The sequence below is a fragment of the Talpa occidentalis genome, unplaced genomic scaffold (genome assembly GCF_014898055.3).
Source record: "Talpa occidentalis isolate TD23 unplaced genomic scaffold, MPIMG_talOcc4v2.1 talOcc4.3, whole genome shotgun sequence".
In the NCBI taxonomy this organism is placed as follows: domain Eukaryota; kingdom Metazoa; phylum Chordata; class Mammalia; order Eulipotyphla; family Talpidae; genus Talpa; species Talpa occidentalis.
In genome coordinates this window covers 35,189,836-35,206,555 of record NW_023603184.1, presented here as the reverse complement: position 1 = coordinate 35,206,555, position 16,720 = coordinate 35,189,836, and the positions used below count along the sequence as shown (strand labels likewise).

The 16,720-nt window shown below is 39.9% G+C and overlaps 1 protein-coding gene across 1 annotated transcript; it reads left to right on the top strand.

The window, feature by feature from the left end:
* Positions 1-12,225: 12,225 nt before the first annotated feature.
* On the top strand, positions 12,226-13,191 carry LOC119255562 (olfactory receptor 56B4-like). Its single transcript, XM_037522804.1, has one exon. The coding sequence runs from the start codon at positions 12,226-12,228 to the stop codon at positions 13,189-13,191; it is 966 nt and encodes a 321-aa protein (XP_037378701.1).
* Positions 13,192-16,720: the final 3,529 nt, after the last annotated feature.

Sequence of the window (16,720 nt, the reverse complement as noted above, 5' to 3'; positions counted from 1 at the left end):
ACAACCTAATCTCGAAGCTCAAAGATCTAGAAATAGAACAACAAAAAACCCCAAAACCAGTAGAAGAAAAGAAATAATAAAAACCAAGGCAGAAATAAATGAAATTGAAACAAAAAAAACAATCCAAAAGATCAATGAAACCCAGAGCTGGTTCTTCGAAAAAATCAATAAAATAAACAAACCCCTAGCCAGGCTCACAAAGGAAAAAGGGGAGAAAGCACAAATAAACAGGATCATCAATGAAAGAGGAGAAATCACAACGGACACAGCAGAAATCAAAAGAATAATCAGTAACTACTATGAACAGTTATATGGAAACAAGTTCAACAATCTAGAGGAGATGGGCAAATTCCTACAACTTTACAATCACCCAAAGCTAGATAAAGAAGAAATAGAACACCTAAACAGACCAATTACAAGCAGTGAAATTGAAATGATAATCAAAAACCTCCCCAAAAACAAAATCCCAGGACCTGATGGATTTACAAATGAATTCTACCAAACATTCAGACGAATTAGTGCCTATCCTTCACAAACTCTTCCAAAAAATTGAGAAGGAAGGGACAGTACCAAACACGTTCTATGAAGCCAACATTACACTAATACCAAAACCGAACAAGGACAACGCAAAAAAGGAAAACTACAGGCCAATCTCCCTAATGAACACTGACGCAAAAATCCTCAATAAAATTTTAGCTATCAGAATCCAACAATGTATCCATAAGATAATTCACCACGACCAAGTAGGATTCGTGCCAGGGACACAAAGATGGTTCAACATGCGAAAATCAATCAATGTTATCCAACACATCAACAAAAAGAAATATAAAAACCATATGATAATATCAATAGATGCTGAGAAAGCTTTCGACAAAGTGCAACACCCATTCATGATAAAAGCCGTTGAAATTCTTGGGATACAAGGAACATACCTCAACATCATAAAGGCCATCTATGACAAGCCAACAGCCAGTATCATTCTCAATGGTGAAAAGTTGAAAGCATTTCCATTAAGATCTGGAACAAGACAAGGATGTTCACTGTCACCCCTGCTTTTCAATATAATACTGGAAGTCCTAGCCAGAGCAAAAGACAAGAGAAAGACATACAAGGAATCCAAATAGGAAAAGAAGAAGTCAAACTATCACTATTTGCAGATGATATGATAATATACATAGAGAACCCTAAAAACTCCACAGAAAAACTAATTCAACTCTTCAATCAGTTCAGTAAAGTGGCAGGATACAAAATCAACATGCAAAAGTCAGTAGCCTTCCTATACACAAACAATAAATCTGAAGAAGAAATAAAAAAAAACATCCCTTTTATTATTGAAACAAAAAAATCAAATACTTGGGAATAAATCTAACAAAAGAGGTAAAGGACCTATACAAGAAAATATAAAAACACTGTTAAAAGAAATAGAAGAAGACACAAAGAAATGGAAAGACATCCCCTGCTCATGGATTGGAAGAATAAACATTATCAAAATGGCCATACTACCAAAAGCAATATACAGATTCAGTGTTATTCCAATCAAAATTTCAATGTCATTCTTCAAAGAAATAGAACAATTATTGATGAAATTCATATGGAATCACCAAAAACCCCAAATAGCCAAAGCTCTCCTGAAAAAAAAAGAAGGGAATGGAGGCATCACACTCCCAGACTTCAAACTATACTACAAAGCCATAATCATCAAAACAGCATGGTATTGGAACAAGAACAGACACACAGACCAATGGAATTGAATAGAAAATCCAGAAATAAACCCACAGATTTATGGTCAACTAATCTTTGACAAAGGAGCAAAGACTATGCATTGGAGCAAAGAAAGTTTGTTCAATAAATGGTGCTGGGAAAACTGGGTTGCTACATGCAAAAGAATGAAGCTTGACCACTACCTCACACCATACACAAAAACCAAGTCAAAATGGATTAAAGAACTAGACATAAGACCTGAAACCATAAAATACATAGAAGGAAATATAGGCTAAACACTACGTGATATGCACATCAAAGACATCTTTACAGACACATCACCCAAAGTAGTGATAGTGAAGGCAAAGATCAACAGCTGGGACTACATCAAATTAAAGAGCTTCTGCACAGCAAAAGAGACAATAACAAAAACAAAGAGAAACTCCACCGACTGGGAGAACATTTTTGCACACAACACTAATGATAAAGGATTGATCACAAAAATCTGCAAAGAGCTGATGAGACTCAACAACAAAGAAAATAATCCAGTCAAAAAATGGGCAGAAGAGCTAAAAAGAAACTTCTCTGAAGAGGAAATGCAAATGGCCAACAGGCATATGAAAAAATGTTCAACATCACTTGTAATCAGGGAAATGCAAATCAAAACTACCATGAGATACCATCTTACACCAGTGAGAATGGCACATATTAAAAAAACTAGCAACAAGAAATGTTGGCGAGGATGTGGAGAAAAAGGAACTCTTCTGCACTGTTGGTGGGAGTGCAAACTGGTCCAACCACTATGAAGAGCTGTGTGGAGATTTCTGGACCTACTGAACATAGAGCTTCCATATGATCCAGCAATTCCACTCCTAGATATTTGCCCAAAGGACACAGAAACATCCATTCCAAAGAGCACCTGCACCCCCATGTTTATAGCAGCACTGTTTATAATAGCTAAGCTTTGGAAACAACCCAAATGCCCAAAAATAGATGACTGGATGAAGAAGATGTGGTACATATACACCATGGAATATTACTCAGCATTCAAAAAAGATAAACACATGCAATTTGCAGCAACATGGATAGCGCTGGAAGGGATTATGCTCAGTGAAATAAGTCAGAAAGAAAAAGAAAAATACCGGATGGTCTCACTCATAGCAGGAATCTAGAAAATTTAAATAAGTGACCAGGAAAATGAATAACTATAAGAAAGTGAAAATCAAAATCAACAAACAACTATGAACCTGAGACACTCCATGGGTGGTAGGGGGCGGGGAGGGGAGGGATTGGGGTCAAAATAAGGGGATTGTATGGGGAATTGTATGGGGAATATAAAAATAAAATTTATTTTAAAAAAATAAACAGGTCAGATGGAAGATACACATCAAACTAAAGTAAAGCATCATACATGCACAGCAGCGATACAAGCAGAATTCTGCAACCACACCTCTGAGAGATGGGAACACCTTGGAGAGCGAGCATCTAATTATGCCTGTGGGGCTCAGAGCAGGCTTCACAAATGAGGCAACATTAGAGAGAAAAGTTGAAAAGTGAGAGTAGAATATTGCAGAGTAACTCACTAGCGTTGGACTCCCAAACTCACAAAGCATGAAATTATTGATGAACTTCAAGAGATAAATGTTGAAGAAGCAGGAGAGGGAAGATGGTTTAGAAGAAGGTTGAACCCAAACTGTAACAGCACAACATGATAATAAAGAGGTCAAGGAAGACAGCTCTCTAGACAAAGAGGTTGTTTGAGCAGGGTATTGACATTAATAGGACATTAGTATTCTAAGAAAGGTGTGCTATTAAAGTGGGAAAGAATGAAATTCTAGAAAAAAGCAGTATTAATGACATAAAAAAAGAGAAAATTGGAGAAAGATCTTTACTGGCAAATACTATCAAACATTTAAGAAAGAAAGAATTATAATTCTAACCAAACTTTTACAAAATAGGGAGTCTCCTTTTTTTTTTTTTTCCCCAGGGAAAATAGTGTCAGAGTCAAGTCTCTGCTTAGCTCTAGAGAATAAACCAAGAAGTCCAGATAGGCACTGAATCCAGCGGACCCCACAAAGGGCGGCAAATCCAGAGCACCTCACAATCCCCAGCAGCAAACACTGAGTGCATTGACCCAAAGGACACAAAGAAAGTTTATCTTAAGAGAACAAAGGGTGTGTGGAGGGAGAGGAGACTGTCAGTCAGGGTGGAAACCCCACTTCATATCTGTACCCAGAGAAGGCAAAGCTGAGTGTTGAGGATCTAGCACGGAGAAGATGGGTGTGAGTGCTGCAGAGAACCAAGCAGAAGGGAGTGGCCCAGAGAGATGGGGGGAAGCTCAGAAAGGTGTGGCCTAATCCACCCAGTCCCCCCAGGGGCTGGCAGATGTAGGTGGATACAGGACTGAGCAGAGATATTGAGCCTGAGTTGGAGCACAATGAGTTGCACAAGGTGTCCAGTCTTTAAACAACAGAGATGCAGCTCTGAGTCTCAGAGAAAATGGCCAGCAGTGCAGATACAGGCACCAGCCAAGCCAGCACCAGCGAAAGGCACCCCTAGGAGCGACAGAACTCCCCACCCCAGGGATCCTCTAGTCACTGAAGAAGCAGATACAGATTAGCTCTCCCTGTCATACAGAGCCATCTACTAGAAAAGCAGAAACTCTAAATTTTCAGAACGTAAGTAATGGGTAAAAGAAAGATGATGAAAAGAGGTGTGTAGTGTTGGGGCTGCGCACAGGAACTGACATCTAAACAAGACTTGGGAAATCCGAAAGGGCTTTTTTAAAAAAGTGATACCTAGTGATGCAAATGACAAACTCCACCCATGACGTGGGACAGTAGGGAGGTTTGGATTAACCTCTCCCATAAGCACAACTAAAAGGAAAAGAAAAACAGAATACAATTTGCTCAGAGGAAGATTCAGTTTCCATGACAGAGATGGAGACTTTACTGGGGGGGTTTTGCCCTGGGATGGGTGCTCAGCAGTGGAGACAGAGGGAAGAGGCAAAGGCAGTCCCAGTCAGGGCAGCAGGCCATTCTGGTTGGAGGGAAAATTTCTATTCAAGTCTTTAGCCACTTGTTTATTTTGGCCTTAGCTGTTTGGGTGTCAAATAAAAAAAAAAAAAATCATTACCCAAGACCAATGTCAAATAGCTTACACTTTGTGTTTTCTTCTAGAGCGTGTGGTTTCATGTCTTAACTTTTAAGTCTTTAAACAGTTTTAAGTTGTTTTTTGTGTATACTGTGGATCCCATGTTGTTCTTTTGCTTACAGATGTCCAGTTTTCCAACACCACCTGTTGAAGAGGTTTTATTTTTCCGATGTGTGCTATTAACTCTTCTTTCATAAATTAATTGACCGTAAATGCCTGAGTTTATTTATCTCTGGGATTTCTATTCTATTCCATTGAGCTCTATGTCTGCTTTTTTTTCCTTTTCTTTCTTTCTTTATTATTTTTACTAGAAAGTAGAAACCCTGTGCCCTAAATTTTCAGAATGAAAATTTATTCTCTGAATAAAAGATAGCATAAGAATGTCTGTTCTTCTTGAGCAATGGATCACCTATAATAAATAAAAAATAGGGCCTCCCCGGTGGTGCAGCGGTTGAGTGCTGGGTTGCGAAGCTGCCCGCAGCCTCTGCAGCGCCAGTTCGATCCCCGGCTGCTCCCAGGCCACCGGAGGAGGGTCCCACATGGCGCGCAGACCTCTCCTGCCGCCCGCTGCTCCCCTCAGCAGTGTACCTCGCTCCTTCTGCCGGCTCTGCTCCCCACTCTGGCTCTGGTGAATTCTCTCACCCTCGCGTGCTTCTGACTGTACCCAGTGCTTGTATAAATAAATAAATAAATAAATAAATCTTTTTTAAAAAATAATTAAATAAAAAATAATACATTAAAAAAAATCTTCCTGGAAAAATTTTCTACTTAATAAATAAGACTAAGAATGAATGCCCTGCCAAAAGGAATCAAGTACAAAAAAGCTTAATGCTAACATTAAAGAAAATATTTAACAAAGAAATATCTTCAATGAAAATATCCATGTGACTGAATTAGATTTTTTAATTTCTGACCGAAAGATTCTCTAAATGGCATAATCAAATGCAACTTGCTAAAAAATCTGACCTGGGGTGTGATTAGCCTCGTTCAAATGAAACTCAGAAGAACCTAGGAAGGAGTCCACAAGAGGCGGCGCAGAGAAGATGCCATACTTGCCTCTTGCAGATGCGCACTAAAAGGACGCAACCCAAAGCCAGAAGTTGCTGAGGAAGAACCACCAGTGTATACAATAAGAGCATCAGGCTGACAAAAAGGGGTAGGAAAAACTCTAAGTAAGCATAGTTTAAAGTAATAATGGTGCAGTACAACTCACAAAAGGAAGGAGCGGCTGCTGCGCTGAGCCCCTACAGAGGTTGACACCTGCACACAGCAATGAGGGGTTGGGGGGGGATGGGTCCTCAGACCCAGAGCTGCACTGGAGACGGGCAGACAAGTAGGCACCCAGGGCAGAGGGTGCGGGTTAGGAGTGTTACAGAGGTGAGGGCACAGAAGGAGCACTACTGGCTTGAAGCTGAGCCTCATAAGACAGAACAGCTGTAGCTTGAGTTGAGCCAGAGCACCTGGACTGCCATACAGATAACACTGCTACTACTAAAGTTCAGGCTGAGACATCAGAAATACCTGCCATCCCTGTCCCTGCCTGAGATATCTATAAACACTTGCTGCCTCCACAAAGAACACTTTACCATAAGAATTTCAAATTCCTGTGTCCACTGGAGGCGATCCTTTGATGTCAATTGCCTTGCTCCTTTTTCAAACCTACTACCCTTTACCACTGCCAGTCCCCTAACGACTCCAACTACAAAAATTGCAGTTGAAAATTCACCCTAACTAAACACATACAAAATCATAAATGAGGGGACAGAAAGAAGCATGCAATGCAAATGCCAGAACAAAAACCCTGCACGGAGCCAGACATAGTGGAGGTGTGGATCATGACTGAAGAGGAATTCAAGGCAACAGTCCTGGCAATGTTGGTGGAACTTAAGATAACAGAATAAAGATAATGAAAATATGAGACAGCTTCGTTCAGAAATAATGGCGTTAAGAAGCACTATAGCTGATTTTTAAAATGCAATTGTTGGGCTTTAAATAGCAGACAAACAGAAGGCACGAAGAGAAATAATGAACCTCAAAACCTGATACTAGAGAACACAAGAAAAGAACAAGGTAGAGAAAAACAGAATTTTAATACATGAAAACAGTGTAAGAGTTCTCTGGGACAATATCAAGAGAAGCGTGTAGTATAGGCAGGCAGCAGGAGACGGGTACAGGAGGAGTCCTGGAGCCCTCAGTGGCTTTTTCAGGCTTTTAATGATCTTTCTACACCATTTGTAGTGAGGCAACCAGGTACAGGGCAGGTGCTGCCCAGGAGGCTGGCAGGCTTCCTAGCCTCAGGTCAATCTTCACTCTTCCCTGGTCTTGCTCTGATGTTCTCTCTTGATCTCTCCACCCTGTCTGCCACTCTTTGCCACTTTCCACTGCACGTCCTCTGCCACCCTTGAGATTACCTCAAGTTAAAAAGTTTCTATACAGCAAACAAAAATACAAGATGATTAAGTATGATGCAGGTACAAAGTATATGTCTCCCTCTGTCCCACCAGAGAAACTTTCCCATTTCCTTTCTTTATTTACACTCTAGGTTTAGCAAACTGCTTTTTTTACACTCTGAGGGGAAAGAACAATGCTAGGAAGATCACATTGAAATTGCTGACCACCAGGTGATAGCGAAAGGAAGGTGGCATCAACCAAAACTCCCAGACGCTCATGTGTAAGGATGCTAACTCTTGCCCTCTTCCTCTTCTACCCCCTCTAACTCTGGATAAATGCCCCTGCCCTCTGCCAAAGAGCACATGGTGGTCTGCTGCCCGCCTCAATTTGTCAACAAATTAAACTATTTTCCTTCTCCTCAAACTCTTTTTCCTTTTATTGGCCAAGGGAACCGAGGCTGGCATTCCAGGAACAAACTGACATCCTACTGAAAGGGAAAAAATATTTATACAATATGTAACTGATAAGGGATTAATGTCCCAACCATCCTTGAATCAAAACTACATGCTATGTTGTTAGGTCTATGGTGATTGCTCCATATTGAGCATGTGCAAACTTTTTATTCTCATCATTATTCCCCCAACAATCAGTACAACTATTTACATAGCATTTACACTGTATTAGTTATTGATCATAATCTAGAGATGATAAAAAAATATAGGCAGATATAGGGATAGTATGCAAATACTATGTCATTTTATGCAAGGAACTTGACCATCCACGGACCCTGGAATCCACAGGTGAAATGGATCCAATCTCCCATGGATGTTGAGACAACTTCATAATAAAGAGAATATTAAAAAGACATGCAAAGAACAAATGAACAAACAAACAAGGATGGTGCATACACTAGGGCTGGCAACCTCAAAAGCCACTGGCTGAGGGGCAATGGGAGGAAACAGCAGTATTGACAAAAGCCACTGGGGAAACAACCTGACAGGAGCAGAGGTTTTCAGGAAAGGACAGAGGAATTGAAGAACAGTGGATTAGTAAGGAATAAGTCAGGAAAATAAATCTCTCAACTTGTCTCTTGCTGCCTTCTATCTCCTACCAGTTCCTCCCATTAGCCAAATCTAACCACAAGCTATTAGCCATAGACTTCCACCTCTGTGGCTACAGAGCAGTGTGCAAAACAGATCTGCAAGGGCAAACAGATATCCGGCAGAGGAGGCATCTGCATTTTATATATATGGGAGGGGGGGCAGGAACTCATGAAAAAGAAAATGGTTAAAGATAAAGCATAGATGTATCTGCTGGAAAATTGTCTCGGAAGAGACTGAAGGGCAGCATATGTGCAGGGGGGAGGGACACCACTTCCTAAACTTGCATCAAGACAGAGATGATTGGGGCCTCCCTAGTGGCACAAGGTGTTAAGATGCAGCACTATGAAGCTATCTGCAGCCACTGCAGCATGAGTTCGATCCCCTGCCCAGGAGATAACCACATGGCGCAGCAGACCTCTCCTGTCTCGCCCGCCACTCTCCTCAGCTGTGTATTTCAGTCAATCTGCCTGTTCTGTTCCCCACTCTGTCTCTCATGAGTCCTCTCACCCCCACACCTCTGGCCTGTACCCCAATTCTTGTATGCATAAATAAATCAATCTTAAAAAAAATAAAGACAGAGATGCTCATCTAATAGTGCTCACATAAGACTGGGGGCTCAGTCCTCCTGTGCCCTGAGATGAACTTAATGCGTCTCTAAGATCTTTGAGGCCATTTGGGACTGTGATGAAAAAAATACCGACCCTTGAATCACAGAGGAAAAAAGATTAGCGAGAGTCTCATGGAGGACCTAGGGAGTGGCAGAGAATGTCCCGGGTATCTCAGGACTGTAATTTGTGCAACAGCCCAGGCCTCAGAGGACAAGAACCAATGTGCTCACAGCAACAAATGCATAAAAGAAAGGTGTAGCCAGAAGGGGCAGTTATAGAAGGTGGTTCCATTTGGAGATCCTTTCAGAACCTCCCAGCCAGGAGGAACCAGGGGCTGAGGTGAGGGCAAGAGGCTGTTTTCCTGCTGTGTCCTGAGGTCTCTGTTCTGTTTTCCTGCCACACTTTTCTCTTCCCTCCTTGGTTTTCTCACTTGCTTCCATTGTTTTGTCTTTCTGTCTCTCCTCCTGACATGCTAGAGAAAGTAGAAATCCCTGCCAGAGGAAAGAGCAACCAAATGGTTGCCTCGCAGAGGGCACTCCAGGAGGTGCGCTGCCAACGAGGAGGCAGCAAATCCTCCCATTGAAATTAGACTCAAAATCCCAGATAGAGCTACCCACTGAATTCACCCACTTCTGATTCAAACAAAACTAGAAATAGACATCAACCCATCGAAAGTGAAAAAGACCATCTATCAGAACAGCATGGGCTGGCACCCCCAGGAGACAGCTCGAGAGGCTTTATGTTCAAAGTCCAGACCTAGAAAGTGAGAGTGCCTGCCAATATTTTTTTATGCTGTTTAGAAAATTATAAACAAGATGAAATATAAAAATAAAAGTTTGCAGGGCCTCCACTGGTGGCGTAGGTGGTTGAGCGCAGCACTGTGAAGCTGTCCGCAGTCTCTGCAGCGCCAGTTCGATCCCAGCCGGCTGGCGAGGGTCACACGTGGCGTGCACACCTCTCCTGTCTCGTTCCACTACTCCCCTCAGCAGTGTATTTCTGTCCTTCTGCCTGTTCTATTCCCCGCTCTGTCTCTGGTGGCTCCTCTCGCCCTCCCATGCATCTGGCCTGTACCCCAGTTCTTTTATAAATAAATAAATAAATCTTTCAGAAAAAAAATTAATTAAAAAATAAAAATAAAAGTTTGCAATATCACAGTTGCCCTAATGGTAGGAAACATAGCTTTCTGCCAAAAAGAAAATCTGAGAATTTACTAAAAAGCTATTAATTTTGGAAAGCAGTGGTGGCAAATAGCCACCACTTTTTCAGTTACAAGTCTTTTTTTAGTTAAAAAAATTATTTGAAATCATCAGGAAGATTCTTCCTTAACATATGTTAAATACAATCATTGTACTGCCACTGAGATGAACTTAAATGATGAACTGTCCAGTCCAGCAGTAATGTGCAGAGATATGTTTGAGTTTAATATTTGATTTAAAACATGATTACTACAAATTAATGAGAAGACTTATTTACTGAATGGTGCTGGAATAATGATTTGTCTCAATGTGGGTGAAATGAATTTAGATATTTTGTCATTCTGTGTCAGATTTCAAATCAGTTACAAATTTAATTTTTAAATCATTTTATAAAGAAAGTAAACATTGAATTTCTGTATTTTACATTGTAAATCCTTAAGCGTCATGAAACAACATGAAAGTTCAACTGTCATAAATACATGAAAGGTTAAGCATTTGCAGGGTGTACATTTAAAAGATACATAGAATGTAATGAAAAGGAAATTGGAGGAATTGTTTTCAAAAAGATCAACAGTTAGAGGGACTATCCTTAATAAAGAAACAGATACAAATGCAAAGCTTGTGCCACCACACTCCATACTAAGCACCAGAGAAACAGTATTTCATTTAATGCTGCAAGATACGTTGGACATCAAGCAAAAGAGAAACCTGGCTAAGCATGAAAATGACAAAAACTTTTGAAAGCGTTAAAGTTCACTAAACAATGAAGTGAAAGGTGAACTAAGATTAAAATATCAATTTTCATTTATTCTATCAGTAAAGAATTTAAACATAAAAATGAAAATTCCCAATTTTGATGTGGTTGTGATGAAATAGACACATTCATGAATTCATTCTAGTGCGTAAAGTTCTACAATGTGTCTATGAAGAAAATTTTCAGTGTATATCAAGAGGATTTAAAATGTCCAACCCTTCATACAGATTAAGAAAAAACTCTTTGAAGACAATTTGGTAATAGCTATCAGAATCTCTTTTTTTTTTTCTATTTCACCCAGAAATTCATTTCTTGGCAATAATCTGTGGATAAACTCATAAATAAGCTTAGAGACATATGAACAAGCACACTGTTAAATACTTTTTTCCAGCAACAAAATATTGGAAACAAATTGAAAGTCCTTGAAAATTCTCATTAAATTATGGGATATCCATGTGGTAGAAAATCTTGCAACTTAACATACACATGGTGATATCAGTCTCCAAAAAAAGTTTTTAAAAGAAAGGAATGGAAATAATAAGGGGTTTGATTAACCTGCTAACATTTGCTTTTGTGTGAAAATATATACATATATTCTTATTCACAGAAAAACTGTCTCTGAAAGAATTCCCTGGAACTGGTATTACTGACTACCTCTGGTAGAAAAAGATTGGGAATTTTTATCATGTGCATGTATAATACTTAATAAAAACCAAAATGTTGTCAAAAATAAATTTTTAAGAGGGCTATGCACTTTTTATGTATCACTTTTGTGTCGTTTGAAATTCTACTCAAAAAAATAAAATTGAAAAGCAAAATATTGTTCAGTAAGCTCTCTAACAGCAAAATACAGAAATATAAAACAGTAATTACAATTAAGACTCTACATTGTTCTTATGATACTGAAGTTTGTTACATTTATTTTTGCTGAGTGCCTATTTTATGCCTTACAATACACTGCTAAAAGCAAAGATAAAATGCAAAATTGTCTCTGAATAATATGTAAAGCATTTAAATATAAAACAAAAAATAGAAGAACATGAACCAAATAATATTTATCTGGTAGTAATAAGATTATTGCTGATATATTTGGACAAAGTTTTTCTAACCTTCTATTTGAACTAATTTGTTTTGTTGTTGCTGCTCCTGCTTTGTGGAATATCTCCAGGAACCAAAAGAAAGTTGAAGACAATTCATGAATAGAAGGAACTGGGTCAGGAACTGGAATGTCTGATCTAGAACCTCAACTGAACTTTCAAATACAACCTTCTTCCTATTTCGGTTTTATGGACAGACACTGAGAATAGGAAACCTGGGCCATGGATATCTCCATCAGTATTACCAATAGTTCCTCTTTCCAGATTTCCCATTTTATCTTCATGGGATTTCCAGGCATTCATGAGTGGCAGCACTGGCTCTCTCTGCCCCTGGCTCTGCTCTACCTCTTAGCTCTTGTTGCAAATCTCCTCATCATGATCACCATCCAACAAGAGTCCACACTGCATGAACCTATGTACCATTTGCTGGGCATATTGGCAGTAGTAGACATGGGTCTGGCCACCACCATCATGCCCAAGATCCTAGCTATCTTCTGGTTTGATGCTAAGATCATCAGCCTCCCTGAGTGCTTTGCTCAGATGTATGCCATCCACTGCTTCTTTGGCATGGAGTCTGGTATCTTCCTCTGCATGGCGATTGACAGATACATAGCCATATGTCACCCCCTTCGTTACCCTTCCATAGTCACTGGAAGTTTTGTGATCAAATCCACAGTACTCATGTTACTCAGAAATGGCGTTTTGGTCATCCCAGTGCCTGTACTGGCTGCCCAGCGACACTACTGCTCCAACAATAAAATTAACCACTGCCTGTGTTCTAACTTAGGGGTTATCAGCCTGGCTTGTGATGACATCACTATGAACAAATTTTACCAACTGATCTTAGCATGGATTGTAATTGGCTTTGATGTCACTCTGGTTTTTTCTTCCTACGGGCTAATCCTTCGCTCTGTGCTGCGACTGAACTCAGTAAAAGCAATGGCCAAGGCATTAAGCACCTGTAGCTCCCACCTCATACTTATCCTCTTCTTCTATACAAGTGTCATTGTGCTGTCTGTGTCACACCTAGTAGAGAAAAGTGTCCCTCTTGTCCCCGTACTCTTCAATGTGTTGCACAACGTCATTCCCCCTGCACTCAACCCCATGGTCTATGCACTCAGGACACATGAGCTCAGACTGGGCTTCCAGAGACTTCTTGGGCTGATTAACCACATGTCCACCAAGTAATTTTAGCTCTAGGAAGATATGAAGTTGCTGGAAAATAATAGAAATTGTATCTCTCTATAGACCTGGATTATAATGTTTTTTCTCCTACTAGGGAAAAATGGCTAATAGAAGGATGATAACTGTCAATCTCACTAATCAAAACAGGTGCTAAAGTAATAATTGAATTTCCTATTACTAAAAAGTAAGTTAAAATAAAAAATCAAATGCTTTTGACCATTGATGCCATCCTGAGATTGATACTCATAACAGCTGGTAGGAATATAAATTGGCCAAAATACACCAAAAAGCAATTTGACAACATTTATCAAAATGTTCATTAGTACTCTAATTATTTTACCAGTAAATCTAAGTTGGAAAAATATCCAAAAAAATTGTCGAAATGTAAGTGAAACTGTATTCATAAAAAATTCATTGTAAAATCACCACTAGTAGAAAATGAAGACTTTAAAGATATTTACATGAATTTACTTTAAATATGACAAAAATAGGGCCTCCCCGGTGGCGCAGCGGTTGAGCGCTGGGTTGTGAAGCTGCCTGCGGCCTCTGCGGCGCCGGTTCGATCCCCGGCTGCTCCCCGGCCACCGGAGGAGGGTCCCACATGGCGCGCAGACCCCTCCTGCCGCCCGCTGCTCCCCTCAGCAGTGTACTTCGGTCCTTCTGCCTGCTCTGCTCCCCGCTCTGGCTCTGGTGAATTCGCTCACCCTCCCGCGCTTCTGACTGTACCCAATGCTTGTATGTATGTATGTATAAATCAATAAATCAATCAATCAATAAATAAATCTTTAAAAAAAAATAAATATGACAAAAATATAATCATATTTAAGTTACATAAAAAAGAAAGGAAGGAACAAGTACTTAATTAAAAGGGACAGCCAATTTTTTTTTAATTTATTTTATATTTTCTTACATCACTGTTCGCCCTTCAGGTGAAGCCCCCTTAGTTCTCCCACCACCCTGGCTGCCAGGATCCATCACCACAGTCCCTTGTGCTCTTCTCTCCCCTGTTTTGACCCCTCCCCGCCAACTCCATTGCTGTTTGCCTCATGTCTATAGTCAGCTTGAAATCTCAATTATAGTAATTAACAAATTAGTAGCAAATGAGTCCTAAGTACTTCTTATTAGCCAGAAACTGTAAGATAAGTATGTATCAGATCTGATTCAATCCTCACAGTAACCCCGTGAATCAGCTGCAATATCCCAATTTACACCTAAAGGGAGGGGGGTACTGGGGAGTACAAATTTTACAGAGCATCTCGGGCCTCACCAGTAGCGCACTGGGTTGAGCGCAGTGCTGTGAAACTGTCAGCAGCCTCTGCAGCACGGGTCCTGGCCAGCCAGGGAGATTCCTACATGGCGAAGCAGACCTTTCCTGTCGTGCCCGCTGCTCCCCTCAGCAATGCTTTTGGTCTGTCTGCCTGTTCTGGTGACTCCTCTCACTCTCTTGCGCTTCTGGCCTCTCCCCCAGCTCTTGTATAAATAAAAAATCTTTAAAAAAAAAAAATTACACAGCATCTCAACTGCTTATGTGGAGATCTGTCTCTCAATTCTTTTGAACAGCCCATATTAATCCTTAAGTTGCAGTAAAAATTCATTGCATTGGGCTCTTGGTGTCTCCGTGAGGCCCCACCTGTTAGCACATCCAGCTGTGGGGAGTTGAGTCTGGCCTGCTCCTTGCCATTTACTGAGCCTGTCTCACAGCAGTCAGATGGTATCTCAATGTGGTTCATTTTCATTTACCTTGCTACTGATTTTGAATCTTTTTTTCATATGTCTGCAGGCCATCTGAATGTCTTCTTCAACAAGTGTCTATTGAGGTCCTCTGCACATTGTTTTCTTCCAGTCATTTGTTTCTTTGTACTTGAATTGCTTTGTCAGTTTTGGAGATTAACTCTTGTCAGAGCTATGGTATGCAAACACTTTTTCCCATTCTGTAGGTTGCCTTTTTGTTTGCATGATGGTCTTTTGTGGTATGAATGCTTTTAGTTTCATCTCACATGTTTATTTTTGCTTTTTGTTTCCCTTGATGCTGGGGTTGTAGTTCCAAATATATCTTTGTAGTAGGGCTTTTGTCATGCAGCCCCTAAATTTTCACTTAAGTACTTGGTGTTTCTGGCCTTATGTCCAAGTCTTCAATCCATTTTGAGTGAATTTCCATGTATGGTGTTACTCATTCCTTTATTTTGGACAATTTATTTTTATTTAGCAAATACAGTCAATTCTGTTTGCTAACAGGAAGTTTCTTTTTTGAAAATTGATGTATTAATTTAATGTCATGATCAATTTAATTTATTCAGTTAATTATTAAAGTAATTATTTTACAACCTAGTACATGATTATCTCTCACTTGGGTGTTTCGACCTTGTATATGATTTTAATTTTCTTTTAGTTTTGCTTTAGGCTTCTCATATAAATCACCAACAGTTAGTGTTCTTTTCATTTTCTGAAATACTTTATCCTTTTTAAAGGCAATCTTTTGAAAAAAATGTAATATTTATGCTTCTGACAAGCAAAGATCTTGTTATTACAATAATGGCAAATATTCCAAATATTATCCAATTGAATATTAAGAAAGTCAAGAGAAGATACAATATTAGAATCTACCAATATAAAATAAAAAATTTCACATATTATTTTGTATTCCCTTCTGTATTCTTACATAATTGTGGGTCCGCTAGACTGTTCAGCCACCATTATGGTTATCTGCAGTCTCCATTCCCGTACAAAGGTCAGAACTGTCCAGTCACAGTCATATGAGCCAAACCTTACAAGGTGCCTTTCATATCAAACAAGAGCAGAAAGCTTGATCACTCCGGGAAGGGTATGCATCAAGGAGTATGCCCGGAAAAGCCCAGGGGGCCGAGGACCTATGTATGACAAGGGACCCCAGAAGCTCATCAGTGGAAAGCCTTGTTGATAAGATTAGGACTGCCGGCCAGGGCGGGTCTGGGGTCTAGTTTCGATTACAACACCTGGTCATCACACTGATAACATGGTCAGCAGGCTTGCTCCAAGCCCTAGATAACATTCCTGAGTGTCAACCATCCTTTTCTCCTTGTCCTCCTAGTGCACGTAGCTGATGCTCTATGATTATTCTATAAATAAAAACAGCCAGGATCTTGCCCTCAGCAGCATCCTGCCTTGTGCAGCCTGCTCCACGACTCCCATGTCTTTATCAGTGTGGTGTTGCCCAACGTAACACATAATTTTTTAAAAAGAGCACAAATGTACATCTTCGAACTAACCTCTAAATGCATTTAATATGAGAAATTTTCATATAAATGGAAACATAAATTTAATCCAGGGAGTTTCAACAAAAACGTCAGAATCTTATTAAAATGCTTTTTTAGTTAGACATTTTCTTCTTAAGAATACATCCAACCCTAATTTGAATAGGAATATGGTGTGGAGTTCATGTATATGATGTACTGAGAACAGGACCAAGGCATTTAAACACTCTTTGGAAGTGTCAGCAATAGCTGCCATGACTTTTATCACCATCATCCTCAACATCATCATCATCGCATTATTA

Coding starts and splice junctions, on each gene's coding strand:
- LOC119255562 (XM_037522804.1), top strand. CDS start 12,226: ATGGATATCTCCATCAGTATTACCAATAGTTCCTCTTTCCAGATTTCC.